The sequence below is a fragment of the Hyperolius riggenbachi genome, chromosome 6 (genome assembly GCF_040937935.1).
Source record: "Hyperolius riggenbachi isolate aHypRig1 chromosome 6, aHypRig1.pri, whole genome shotgun sequence".
In the NCBI taxonomy this organism is placed as follows: Eukaryota; Metazoa; Chordata; class Amphibia; order Anura; family Hyperoliidae; genus Hyperolius; species Hyperolius riggenbachi.
In genome coordinates this window covers 26778459-26792102 of record NC_090651.1, presented here as the reverse complement: position 1 = coordinate 26792102, position 13644 = coordinate 26778459, and the positions used below count along the sequence as shown (strand labels likewise).

The window sequence follows — 13644 nt, the reverse complement described above, 5'->3', positions numbered from 1 at the left end:
TTGCTATACTGTGGCAACTGTACTTGCTATACTGTGGCAACTGTACTTGCTATACTGTGGCAACTGTACTTGCTATACTGTGGCAACTGTACTTGCTATACTGTGGCAACTGTACTTGCTATACTGTGGCAACTGTACTTGCTATACTGTGGCAACTGTACTAGCTATACTGTGGCAACTGTACTAGCTATACTGTGGTAACTGTACTAGCTATACTGTGGTAACTGTACTAGCTATACTGTGGTAACTGTACTTGCTATACTGGGGTAACTGTACTAACTATACTGGGGTAACTATACTAACTATATTGGGGTAACTATACTACCTAACTAACTATACTGAGGTAACTATAGTCCTTATACAGGGGCAACTGTGTTAGCTACCTATACTGGGGGCAACTATACCTAGATACCTACTTACCTATATACTACACTCAAAATCAGGGAAAAGAGGGGGGGGGGGGGCTGCCGCCGCCACTAACCACGCCCCCCTCCCCCCAGGGGGCCCCAGAGAAAAGTTTGGTCGGGATAGTGGGCCTCGGGCTTAAAAAGGTTGGGGACCCCTGCACTAGTGTCTTCTCCTCTGCTGTCTGTCACTCGGCACTTGCCAAGTGCCACGTCCGGCATGCTCCTGGCACACGTTACACCTGCTGCTGCTGCATTGCTCTGCTCCTACTGCTTGTGCTGCTCCCACTGCCAGGCCAGGGTGCCACAGGTCACTGATACCACCTATATTTAACCCAAAACAAAATTGCTGCATAATTTTTTGGAGGTGCCTTGGCTAAAAACTTGAACCCCAGTCACCCAATGACCAACCTTAGCAGGTTTGAGGCATCTGCTATAAACAGCGTAAAAATGGCAGCAATTTAAATATTCCCCTTGAAAATCAAAATTGAATTTTGATTGGCTATTATAGGCTCCAACCACTTCCCTGAATGTTAATCAGTCATCCAGTGATCATCTGGGCAAAGTTTGAGAACCCTGCCATTAATTGTGTAAGAATGGCTGCAGTTAATGTTTTGCCAGTAAAATTTGTTTTTGGCTCCACCCACTTTTTTGTAACCTGGACACACAGTCACTCAATGACCAATTTTGTGCGCTTTGGGGTCCTTGACATCAATAATTTGTATTTTCCCAGTGAAATTAAACAAATCTCATTGGCTGTGGCTCCGCCCCTTTTCTGAATATGAACCCCAATGACCAACTGTACCAGGTTTGAGGCTTATGCTATTAACAGTGCAAGAATGGCAGCAATTTCAATATTCCCCTTGAAAAACAACAGGTGAATTTTAATTAGCTTTTTTAGGCTCAACCCACTTTCCTGAATATGAATCCCAGTCACCCAGTAACCAGCTGTGCAAAGTTAGAGAATGCTGCCATTAACAATGAAGAAGGGCTTCAGTTTACATTTTCCCAGGGAAATCTGTTTTTGACTCCACCCACTTTTTGTAATCTTGACACACAATGACCAAGTTTTGAGCTTTCGGGCTCCTGGCATCAAAATGGTGTGAATGGAAGCATTTTATCCAGCAAAGAAATCTGATTGGCTGTTTGTGGCTCCACCCCTTTAGTGAATTTGAACCCCAGTCACTTAATGACTGACTATAGCAGGTTAGAGGCCTCTGCCATTAACAGTGTAAGAATGGCAACAGTTTCAATATTCCCCTTGATAATCAATCGGTGAATTCTGATTGGCTATTGTAGGCTCCACCCACTTTTCTGAATATTAATCCCAGTCACCCAGTGACCAACTGTGTCAAGTTTGAGAACCCTGCCATTAACAGTGTAAGAATGGCTGCAGTTTATATTTTCCTAGTAAAAAAAATGTGGGGCTCCGCCCACTTTCTGTAATCTTGACACACAGTCAGTCAATGACCAAGTTTGTGAGCTTTCAGGTTCCTGGCATCAAAAATGTGTGAATGGAAGCAGTTTATCCACCAAGAAAATCTGATTGGCTGTTTGTGGCCCCGCCCCTTTAGTGAATTTGGACCCCAGTCACCCAATGACTGTAGCAAGTCTGAAGCCTCTGCCATAAACAGTGTAAGAATGGCAGTAGTTTAAATATTCCCCTTAAAAATCAATAGGTGAATTTTGATTGGCTGTTGTAGGCTCCACCCACTTTCCTGAATCTTAATTTCATTCACCCAGTGACCAATTGTGCCAAGTTTGAGAACCCTGCGATTAACAGTCTAATGCTACATACACACATGCGACAACGATCGTTCGTTGAGAACGACGACCGAACGTTTAATTGATGAAAGAACGACCTAAGTAAAGTTAGTTTTAAAAGGTGTGTAATGATCTGATCGTTAGAACGAACGTTACATCACGTAAAAGTAACTATTGCGCCTGCGCATAAAAATGAGAAGTTTCAGGGAGAAATAGTGAAATGCGCATGTCAAGCCTAGTAGGAACGACCGTTTCCAACGATGTACTACTTTTGCAAACGATCGTCGTTGGTTAAAATCCGCCGAGACAGAACTTTCTTTTGTAGTGATTTGGCTCGTTCGTCGTTTGCCTTAATAGTCGGTGGTTCGTTTTTTTTAATGATCGTCGTTGGTAAAGATCGGGGAACGATCGTTACAAACGACTATAGTCGCATGTGTGTACGCACCTTAAAGGGGAACAGAAGTAAGAGGTATACGGAGGCTGCCATATTTATTTCCTTTTAAACAATACCAGTTGCCTGGCAGCCCTGCTGATCCTCTGCCTCTAATACTATTAGCCATAGCCCTTGAACAAGCATGCAGCAGATCAGGTGTTTCAGACTTTAAAGTCAGATCTGACAAGACTAGCTGCATGCTTGTTTCTGGTGTTATTCAGATACTACTGCAGAGAAATGGACCAGCAGGGCTGCCAGGCAACTGGTATTGATTAAAAGGAAATAAATATGGCAGCCTCCGTATACCTCTTACTTCAGTTCCCCTTTAAGAGTGGCTGCAGTTTACATTTTCCCATTAAAAATGAATGGCTGAAATTTGATTGGCTGTTTTATGCTCTGCCCACTTTTCCTGGATTTGTAACCTTGGTCACCATTTGACCACCTGTGCCAAGTGTGGGCACTCTGGCTTGATTACTGTGAGAATGGCAGCCTTTTCCATTTTTTCCATTGACATGAATGGGGGAAATCTGATTTGCTGCTTGTAGCTCCGCCCACGTGTTCAGGGGGGACCCGAGACCCCCAGAACATATCATCCCAGGTAGTAAGGAATATGTATACCAATTTTCATTCAAATCGATCAAGCCGTTTGAGTGACACACAGACACACAGACACTGCACACACAACACTGCACACACACACACAGACAGACAGACAGACAGACAGACAGACAGACACTGCACACACACAGACAGACAGACAGACAGACACACAGACACTGCACACACACTGACAGACACACAGACACTGCACACACACAGACAGACACACAGACACTGCACACACACAGACAGACACACAGACACTGCACACACACAGACAGACACACAGACACTGCACACACACAGACAGACACACAGACACTGCACACAGACACACAGACACTGCACACAGACAGACAGACAGACAGACACTGCACACAGACAGACAGACAGACACTGCACACAGACAGACAGACACTGCACACAGACAGACAGACACTGCACACAGACAGACACTGCAGACAGACAGACACTGCACACAGACAGACAGACAGACACTGCACACAGACAGACAGACAGACACTGCACACAGACAGACAGACAGACACTGCACACAGACAGACAGACAGACAGACACTGCACACAGACAGACAGACAGACAGACACTGCACACAGACAGACAGACAGACAGACACTGCACACAGACAGACAGACAGACAGACACTGCACACAGACAGACAGACAGACACTGCACACAGACAGACAGACAGACACTGCACACAGACAGACAGACAGACAGACACTGCACACAGACAGACAGACAGACAGACACTGCACACAGACAGACAGACAGACAGACACTGCACACAGACAGACAGACAGACAGACACTGCACACAGACAGACAGACAGACACTGCACACAGACAGACAGACAGACAGACACTGCACACAGACAGACAGACAGACACTGCACACAGACAGACAGACACTGCACACAGACAGACAGACACTGCACACAGACAGACAGACACTGCACACAGACAGACAGACACTGCACACAGACAGACAGACACTGCACACAGACAGACAGACACTGCACACAGACAGACACAATTTATTATTTAGTACTAGCTGATTGCCCGGCGTTGCCCGGTTATGTATTTGGCTGGTGTTGGCTCTGCATACTTTTCTAACCCAGCACACAATTACTCACTGACCAAGTTTGTGAGCTTTGCGGTCTTTGGTATCAATAATTTGCATTGAAATGAAAAAATCTGATTGGCTGTTTGTGGCTCCACACCCTTTTCTGAATTAGAACCCCAGTCACCCAATAACCAACTGTACCAGGTTTGAGGCCTGTGCCATTAACAGTGCAAGAATGGTAGCAATTAAATATTCCCCTTGAAAAGCAATAGGTGAAGTTTGATTCACTTTTGTAGGCTCCACCCACTTTTCTGAATATTAATCCCAGTCACCCAGTGACCAACTGTGCAAAGTTTAAAAACCCTGCCATTAACAGTGTAAGAATGGCTGCAGTTTACATTTTCCCAGTGAAATTTGTATTTGTCTCCACCCACTGATGACCCGGCATTGCCCGTGTATGTATTTGACTAGTGTTGGCTCCGCCCACTTCCTAACCCTAACGCACAAACACTCAATGACCAAGTTTGTGAGTTTTGGGGTCCTTGGCATCAATACTTTGTATATTCCCATAGAAATTAAACAAATCAGATTGGCTGTTTGTGGCTTCACCTCCTCTCCAGCATTTGAACCCCAGTCACCCAATGACCAACTGTAGCAGGTTTGAGGCATCTGCTATTAACAGTGTAACAATGGCAGCAATTTAAATATTCCACTTGAAAATCAACAGGTGAATTTTGATTGGCTATTATAGGCTCCACCCACTCCCCTGAATATTAATCTCAGTCACTCAGTGACCATCTGGGCAAAGTTTGGGAACCCTGCCATAAACAGTGTAAGAAGGGCTGCAGTTTACACTTTCCCAGTGAAATTTGTTTTTGGCTCCGACCACTTTTTGTAACCTGGACACAAAGTCACTACTCAATGACCACGTTTGTGAGCTTTGGGGTCCGTGGCATCAATAATTTGTATTTTCCCATGAAATGAAACAAATCTGATTCTTTGTTTGTGGCTGTCCCCTTTTCTGAATTTGAACCCCAGTGACCCAATGACCAACTGTACCAGGTTTGAGGCTTGTGCCATTAACAGTGCAAGAATGGCAGCTATTTTAATATTCTCCTTGAAAAGCGACATGTGATTTTTGATTGGCATTTTTAGGCTCCCCACCCACTTTTCTGAATATTAATCCCAGTCACCCTGTAATCAGCTATGCTAAGTTTGAGAACCCTGCCATTAACAGCGAAGAAGGGCTGCAGTTCACAATTTCCCAGAAAAATCTGTTTTTAACTCCACCCACTTTTTGTAACCTGGACACACAGTCACTACTCAATGACCAAGTTTGTGAGCTTTTGGGTTCCTGGCATCAAAGTTGTGCTAATGGAAGCAGTTTATCCAGCAAAGAAATCTGGCTGTTTTTGGCTGAATTTGATCCCCAGACACTTAACGACCGACTGTAGCAGGTTTGAGGGCCTCTGCCATTAACAGTGTAAGAATGGCAGCAGTTTCAATATTCCCCTTGAAAATCAAAAGGTGAATTTTGATTGGCTGCTGTAGGCTCCACCCACTTTCCTGAATATTAGTCCCATTCACCCAGTGGCCAACTGTGTGACGTTTGAGAACCCTGCCAATAACAGAATGGCTGAAATCAATCTAACAAATCTGATTGGCTGTTTGTGGCTCCACCCCTTTAGTGAATTTGGACCTCAGTCACCCAATGACTGACTGTATCAGGTTTGAGGCCTCTGCCATTAACAGTGTAAGAATGGTAGCAATGTAAATATTCCCCTTGAAAATCAATTGGTGAATTTCGATTGGCTGTTGTAGGCTCCACCCATATTTTTGAATATTCATCCCAGTCACCCAGTGGCCAATTGTGTAAAGTTTGGGAACCCTGCCATGTAAAAAATTTAGTTGTTGGCACCACCCACTTTTTCTACCCTTGACATACAGTCACTCAAGTATCAAGTTTATCAGCTTTGGGGTCCTTGGTATCAATACTTTGTATATTCCCATTTAAAAATAAACAAATCTTATTGGCTGTTTGTGGCTCCGCCCCCTTTCTGAATTTGGGCCCTAGTCACCCAGTTTGAGGCAACTGCTTTTAACAGTATAAGAGAATGGTAGCAGCTTAAATATTCCCTTTGAAAATCAAAAGGTGATAGTGATTGTAGGCTCCACCCATCTTCCAAAATCTTAATCTCAGTCATCCAATGACCAACTGTGCAATGTTTTAGAACCCTGCCATTAAAGGTGTAAGAATGGCTGCAGTTTATATTTTCCCAGTAATAGTTGTTTTTTGGCTTCCGCCCACTTTTTGTAACCTTGACACACAGTCACTCAATGACCACGTTTGTGAGCTTTCAGGTTCCTGGCATCAAAAATGTGTGAATGGAAGCAGTTTATTCACCAAGGAAATCTGATTGGCTGTTTGTGGCCCCGCCCCTTTAGTGAATTTGGACCCCAGTCACCCAATGACAACTGTAGCAAGTTTGAAGCCTCTGTCATTAACAGTGTAAGAATAGCCGCAGTTTAAATATTCCCCTTGAAAATCAATAGGTGAATTTTAATTGGCTATTGTAGGCTCCACCCACTTTCCTGAATCTTAATCTCATTCACCCAGTAACCAAGTATGCCAAGTTTGAGAACCATGCGATTAACAGTGTAAGAATGGCTGCAGTTTACATTTTCCCATTAAAAATTAATGGCTGAAATTTGATTGGCTGTTTTATGCTCCGCCCACTTTTCCTGGATTTGAAACTTCAGTCACCAAGTGACCACCTGTGCCAAGTGTGGGGACTCTGGCTTGATTACTGTGAGAGTGGCAGCCTTTTACATTTTTTCCATTGACTTGAATGGGTGAAATCTGATTTGCTGTTTGTAGCTCCGCCCACGTGTGCAGGGGGGCCGCGAGACCCCCAGAACATATCATCCCAGGTAGTAAGGTATATGTATGCCAAGTTTCGTTTAAATCAGGCAAGCCGTTTTCGAGTGATCGCGACACACATACACATACATATACACATATATAGATTTATATAGCGCAAACATCTTTTGCAGCGCTTTGCAATGTATATATAGTCTTTTCACTAACTGTCCCTCAAAGGCACTCCTAATTGAATCCCTACCATAGTCACATGTCCACTTTAGCCAGAGCTTATTTTAGGGGGAAGCCAATTAACTTAGATAAGGGCAGTTGATTTTGCCTGCCAACAGAATCATGCCTGCCCGCAGTAAAGATAATGACCTGCAGGCTCACAGTGGATGAACTAATGAACTAAGGGCGGGTATGAAGAACTTCTCGAACTATCTTCTATTTTTTTAACTTTTCACTTTACTATGTCTTGCACCCGCCCCCCACTACTATCGCTCAGGTAAAGTTCCTGTTCAGGGCCTATTTCCATTGCGAATCGGAAAAGGCAAATTAAAACAACTTTTTCTCCTCGGCTGTTATAATGGCACTTTTGTTGAAGGCGGAAGCAAAAATCATAAAGTTTACAATAACATCGCCGGTGCCAAACAGCATGTAAAACTTAGATGGGCGATTATAGAGAATGTATCCGTGTAAGTGACATAATGAATCACTGCTTAGTACCACCTGGGAATCTGGGATGTTGTTACACCAGAGGTAACATCACAGAGATGTTATTCTTACAAACAGTTTTGCTGCTTCTTCACACCCATTTATGATGTCCCTGGGTAAGGCTCCTATCCCCCATATTCATGGATTTTTGAGCCATGTTTTGCAGTAATGCAATGCAATCTGCAGAGACAGCAGAATTGCGTAGAGTGCATCATCTGAGGTCTCCATCCATGTGTTCACTGCAGAATCAGAATGCATGGTTGCTGCCCAATTGCTGCAAACGCACTGTGTTCTCCATTCGTTGTAATGAATTTGTATCACATTGGCGAAAATTACATTGAAACAGAAGGGCAGTGCATTGCGACTTACGACGGCACTCGCATTTCCAGCAGCATAAATGTGGGGAGGGGCCTTAAAGGACAACCGAGGTGACATGTGACATAAGGAGATAGGCATGTGTATGTACAGTGCCAAGCACACAAATCACTATGCGGTCTTCCTTTTTTTCTTTCTCTGCATGAAAAAATCTAAAATCAGGTATGCAAGTGACAGTTTCTGTCCGGGTCTGGACTATAGCACAACCCTCACTGATATGCAATTATAGCCATTAAACACTTTCCTTTCAGTAAATGGCTTCTGAGAGCAGGAAAGAGATAAAAAAGGTCAATAATTCATAGATTTGAGCTCTGACATACTTCAGTGATGGCATCATTGAGCAGAGACAATGAAACAGTAAAAACTTAAAAACTACATTTAAATATAAAATACAACTATGGGATATCTAAAAAAGTAATTTTTAGGAGATTGATGATCGATTAAAAAAAAAAAAAAAATTATCACTTTATTTTCAACTTGGAAGTCCTTTAAAACAAAGAGTTATTAGACTACGTACACACATGCGAGTATTGTTGCCCGTCGGGTGATCAAGGAACGATCCCTCGGGTGACAATTCAGGGAAAGATGATGTACTGACACATGCCTAGCCTTGAGGCTAGCAATGTGTTCTGTTGCTATGGAAGGGGGTGGTGGGATGGCGATCGGTGCACAACGGAACGGCTTTAATTGGTTGGTGGGGCTAGTAAAAAGCATTGCAAACGGTCGGGTTTAGGAACGGGGGGGTCCTTAAAAAAATCTGTTGGGATTGATCGTTAACCACTTGAGGACCGTGGCCTTACACCCCTCTAGTGACCAGGCCATTTTTTACTATTTGGGCCACTACAGCTTTAAGGCTTCGCTGCAGGGCCGTGCAGTTCAGCACACAAATGATCCCCCCCCCCCCCTTTTCTGCCCACCAACCGAGATTTGTTTGTTTATTTTTTATAAATATTTATGCATTTTTTAATAAATGTGTGCATTTTTTAAATTTAATTTTTACTACTCTCTCCCTACCTCCCTCCCCCCGCAAGCCAATCAGCCTATGACAGCCGATCACCCTCTTGCCTCCCAGGGGGACAGGCGTGTTACACGGCTTTCCCCAGTACCGTGCTGCCTTAGATCGCAGCACTGTACAGTGGTATTAGACGGTGGTTTCGCCATTGAACAGTCTCCTAGAGGCGATCGCTGCTGGGAGACTGATGACGGAGACGAGCTCCGTCATTCAAGCAGAGATGCGTGCGCATCGGCGCTCGCGATCTCCTGCAAAACCCTGCCCCCGGACTTGACGCCAATTTGCGTTAGGCGGTCCTGGGGCTGCCGCTGCGATCACGCCCATCGACATGACGCGGTTGTTGTGAAGTTAATAATGGCCGATGCCCGAGTACTATCAGCGGCCGCTGTACACATAACGGTCGTCAGCTGAAACTGTCGTTATCAGACGCTTCAGACGACGGTTATGGCATGTGTGTACGTGGCTTAAGAACTTGTCCTCCCGTGGTTGTCTTTAATTTCTTTATGCATTTAAGTTCAATTACATAATTTTATTTTTTGAGCTTGCTGTATACTGCCCCTTCCCCGGCCCTCACCAGCAAAAAAAAAGTGCCTTAAAAAAAAAAAAAAAAAAAAAAAAAAAAAATACACTCATGCTTCCCATGTGCCCGTCTCACTTTTGCAGACATAGGAGTAGCAGTAGCGTATAGTACCGTGTTAGCCATCAGTAATTGCAAGAAGTTTTAAATCAGGATGATACCATTTATTGGCTAACTAAAAATGAATAAAAATAAGCAAGCTTTTGGCCTTGCAGCCTTCGTCGGGCTTATATCCTGTTGGTTTGCAGGCTGGTGGTACAGACAGCTATATACATGCAACATCAAAAGGGAAAACAGATATTTTTTTCAAGCATAAATACATGTCATTAAGATGCCTTAATTCAAACAGACCATCTAAATGGGGTTAGAGGTTGTTAGCTGAGATAAGGATACTTGTTTACTCCATGCTCACAGACCTGGGATTAGGATTGACCCAGAGGTATCGTAAATTCTTAGTTCACAAGTTCAGCTAGAATGGCTGAGAAAGTGTTTTTGCAGTCATATGACTGCCACGTTGTCCATTGCTTATGCCTCCACAGGTGTCTCTCAGGCTGACAAGGCCTATCCCAAGCCACCAAGGGTGACTGGCAGTTATTGCCATGCCCTTTCCCATAATAAATAAAAGGCTCAGTCAGTGGCAAATGAAGCCCAACTCCCTTTTAACTGCAAACAGAAGAGTAGAAAGTGAGAGGTCAAATGTCTCATTCCCAGAAGGCAATTCAGGAGGCGGGGCCAGCACCAACCATGTGGCAGAACCTCTTGAAATTGCTGGGGTGAAACTGCAGCAGAGCAGAGTTATAAGAAGCTCATTGGCTGTCCCTCTATATATACACAAAAGGGGGAAGGAGGTGCCCTGGGTATAATAAAAGCGTCTAAAAACAGCTTAAAAACGATGAACAACATGAGGTAGCTTACCTCAATGACGAAATCTCTGTCAATATACAAAAGATTTTTTTATTTTGCACAGGCAACTAGGGATGGTCGGAATACCAATTTCCGATTCCGCGGTAAATCCGCATTCCGCCATTGCCAAATTACCGATTCCGCCTTCCGCTACCAATTTCCGCATTCCAATGCGGAATTTCCGCCGGAAATCGCGGAAATTCCGCCCGACTTTAACATCGATTTTCTCAAAATCTATAAGGTCTTTTTGAAAACTTTTTTTTTTTGCATCTTGTTCAGAAGATTCTGTTTAATAAACCCTGAAAATTTGGTGTTTCTAGGACTTACAGGGGCTTTGCTATTAACTGCTAAAGTCGGCGGATTTTTACTGTAATGTAAAATGCAGAAAATCTGCAAAAAGTTTTCAAAAAGACCTTATAGTTTTTGAAGAAATCGATGTTAAAGTCGGGTGGAATTTCCGCGATTCCCGGCGGAAATTTCCGCGATTTGCGGCGGAAATCCGCCTACGGCACTAGAATTAGATTTCTGCATTCCGATCCGGAAATGCAATTTCCGATCGAAATTTCGGAAATTGCATTTCCGCGGAATCCAAATGAGCAACCCTACAGGCAGCGCGTTTTGCGGGTCTGCGCCCGCTTCTTCAGGCCAATAACAGTGCCAAATGAGTGCAATCATATGGCGATCGTTTTTAAGCCGTTTTAGATGCTTTTATTACACCCAAGGGCGCCTTCTTTCCTCCATTTGTGCTTAGTATACCCCGTATTCCTGTGATCCGAGGAGTGGAAACAGACCACCGTTTGTTTCTACCACAGTGGACACCGGTTTCTCTTTTTTCTAGGAGAGCGACCACATCCAGGTCCTGCTCAGGACCACCCCAAGTGGAGTCGGGTTCATGGTCTTCACCTGCTTCCTGTGGTCGGTTGCCCCTTCCAACCCTACTTTGCGAGTAGCATTTTTATCACTATATCCTTACTCTTTGTTTCATACATATTGCACTACTGGGCTCCCGTCTTTGTGTCTCCTGTGTCTCTTCTTTAGGTTGGAGAGCCACCCGACTCCAATTCCTGTCCCTATATATAGTTACAGAAGCAGTATAAACAGTTAAAGATAAAATGAATCAGCACACACTAGAGCCAGTTTACTTTCAGTATAGGCGCAGAGAGACAGCTCATAGCCGTATATACTGGAGGGGACATACTGGTCTGTTAAGGGGTTAAAATCAGTAAAGAAGGTATGCTGCATCGGGGTTTCAGACAATTCCAACAATAAAATGTAAGTACTGTACAACATTTACACTTTAAGATAAAGTAGTGATCGCAGCTCCTGATTGGCTGCTGGAACAGGTAAACCATTTCTACTTACGGGAAACCAGGTCATGGTTTTGCCAGCCAAGAAATAGCCTCCCACCGTCCCCCGGCTCGCTCGGATAGAGGACTGAAATGAACAGAAAGGTGGAATTATTTTTATGCTTTTTTTCTCCAGTCAGATGGACACATTTTCAAGAGGAAAAAAAAATTGTTATCAAAGGCAAATTTTATGTTTAATTATGCGTAACAAAGTCTAATGAAAATAAACAAAAAATTGTTTCACAAAATAAAATATGAAACATGCCTGCTAAAACACAACCACCTCAGAACTACATCTGCCTGTTCACACCCAATCTGTAAACCATTTCCAGTTTAGACTCATGGACATCCTGGTGGAATACTGACTGCCCCATCACCTGAACCCCTCCCCCCAGTTCCAGAACACACCATCACCATGCCACGGTGTACCACTCACTGGATGAAGATACCAAAAAAGGTCATTAATCACTCATGCTAGTCCTACCCTCCTGGTCACAAGTGACTCAGTGATGGAGATCACTCGAAGCAAGTAACTTCGGCACACAGCGCCTAAGCTGGGCGCCGTCATAGCAGCAATGCTATGCCACGCGTCCCGTGTAAGAGTAATTCGAGGATCCGGCAATCGCCATACCCCGAATACACCTCCATCTGAGTTGCTAAAACTCGGAGGGGGAAAAGTATTTCACACCACCAGGGGGTGGGGTCAGCGGCAGCAGGGAGAGCTGTAATTCTGCTCACCCTGCGCCCAACTCACCGGCAGCCTGAACATAGGTACGCTGATCACTGGCTAGATCATCTGCCGCTCCGTGGAAGACCACGTAATGAATGAGGCTGAGATGGTAGATTACCCTCACAATACCCATTTTTAAAAAAAAGCTAAAAACACACCCAATGTGAATCATCGATACCCTAGCTCTTTATGCCCAGGAAGTGGCCAGCAATTCCAGAGTGGGCTTTATCGACAGATGGAAAGGGGATCCCAAGCTAAAAACAATACACTCAACTTACTGTATGTAAATGTATGCATAAATGTAAGTGTGAGAGAACTGAGCAGATTTGCCATTTGGACCAAATGTATCCCGTGAATAAGTATAGAAGGCCCAACCGGTTTCGTCCTGTAGAACATTATCAAGGGCTAAATGGAGGGGTGCAGTGATGGTATGTTCTGGAAATGGAATATAGAGAATATGGATATAGACTTTTCTGAGCGGCAGTATGGTCTTCGTTCATCCTACAGAACAGCTTGACCTGAGACATGCCCATTTCTAGTGGCAGGTTGGGGCTTCCCCTAGGGCTTAATGCAGAATATGCACAGCGGGACTTAGAAATACTGTATATACATTAACTCACCTGCTAGAAACCATGCATTGCATTTACTCTTAATTACCTCCATCCTGTCTCTATCACTGGTAGCATACGTGCCCTCTAAAATTGGCCCTAGACTACAATACATACATTACACTAAACATAAATTGGCTCTAGACTTCAATATATACATAGACATATGACTATGGCAGGAATTAGATTGTGAGCACTTCTGAGGGACAGTTAGTGACAATACAGTATACA

The 13644-nt window shown here is 44.0% G+C and overlaps 1 protein-coding gene across 1 annotated transcript in view; it reads right to left on the bottom strand.

The window, feature by feature from the left end:
• The window catches only part of LOC137522387 (sodium/glucose cotransporter 4-like), a 101287-nt gene extending 89129 nt beyond the window's left edge, over nt 1–12158 (bottom strand). The window contains exon 1 of the mRNA XM_068242432.1: nt 12092–12158. Coding sequence (XP_068098533.1) covers nt 12092–12106 — 15 coding nt within the window. The 5' untranslated portion in view covers nt 12107–12158. The remainder of the gene's footprint in view (nt 1–12091) is intronic.
• Nucleotides 12159–13644: the final 1486 nt, after the last annotated feature.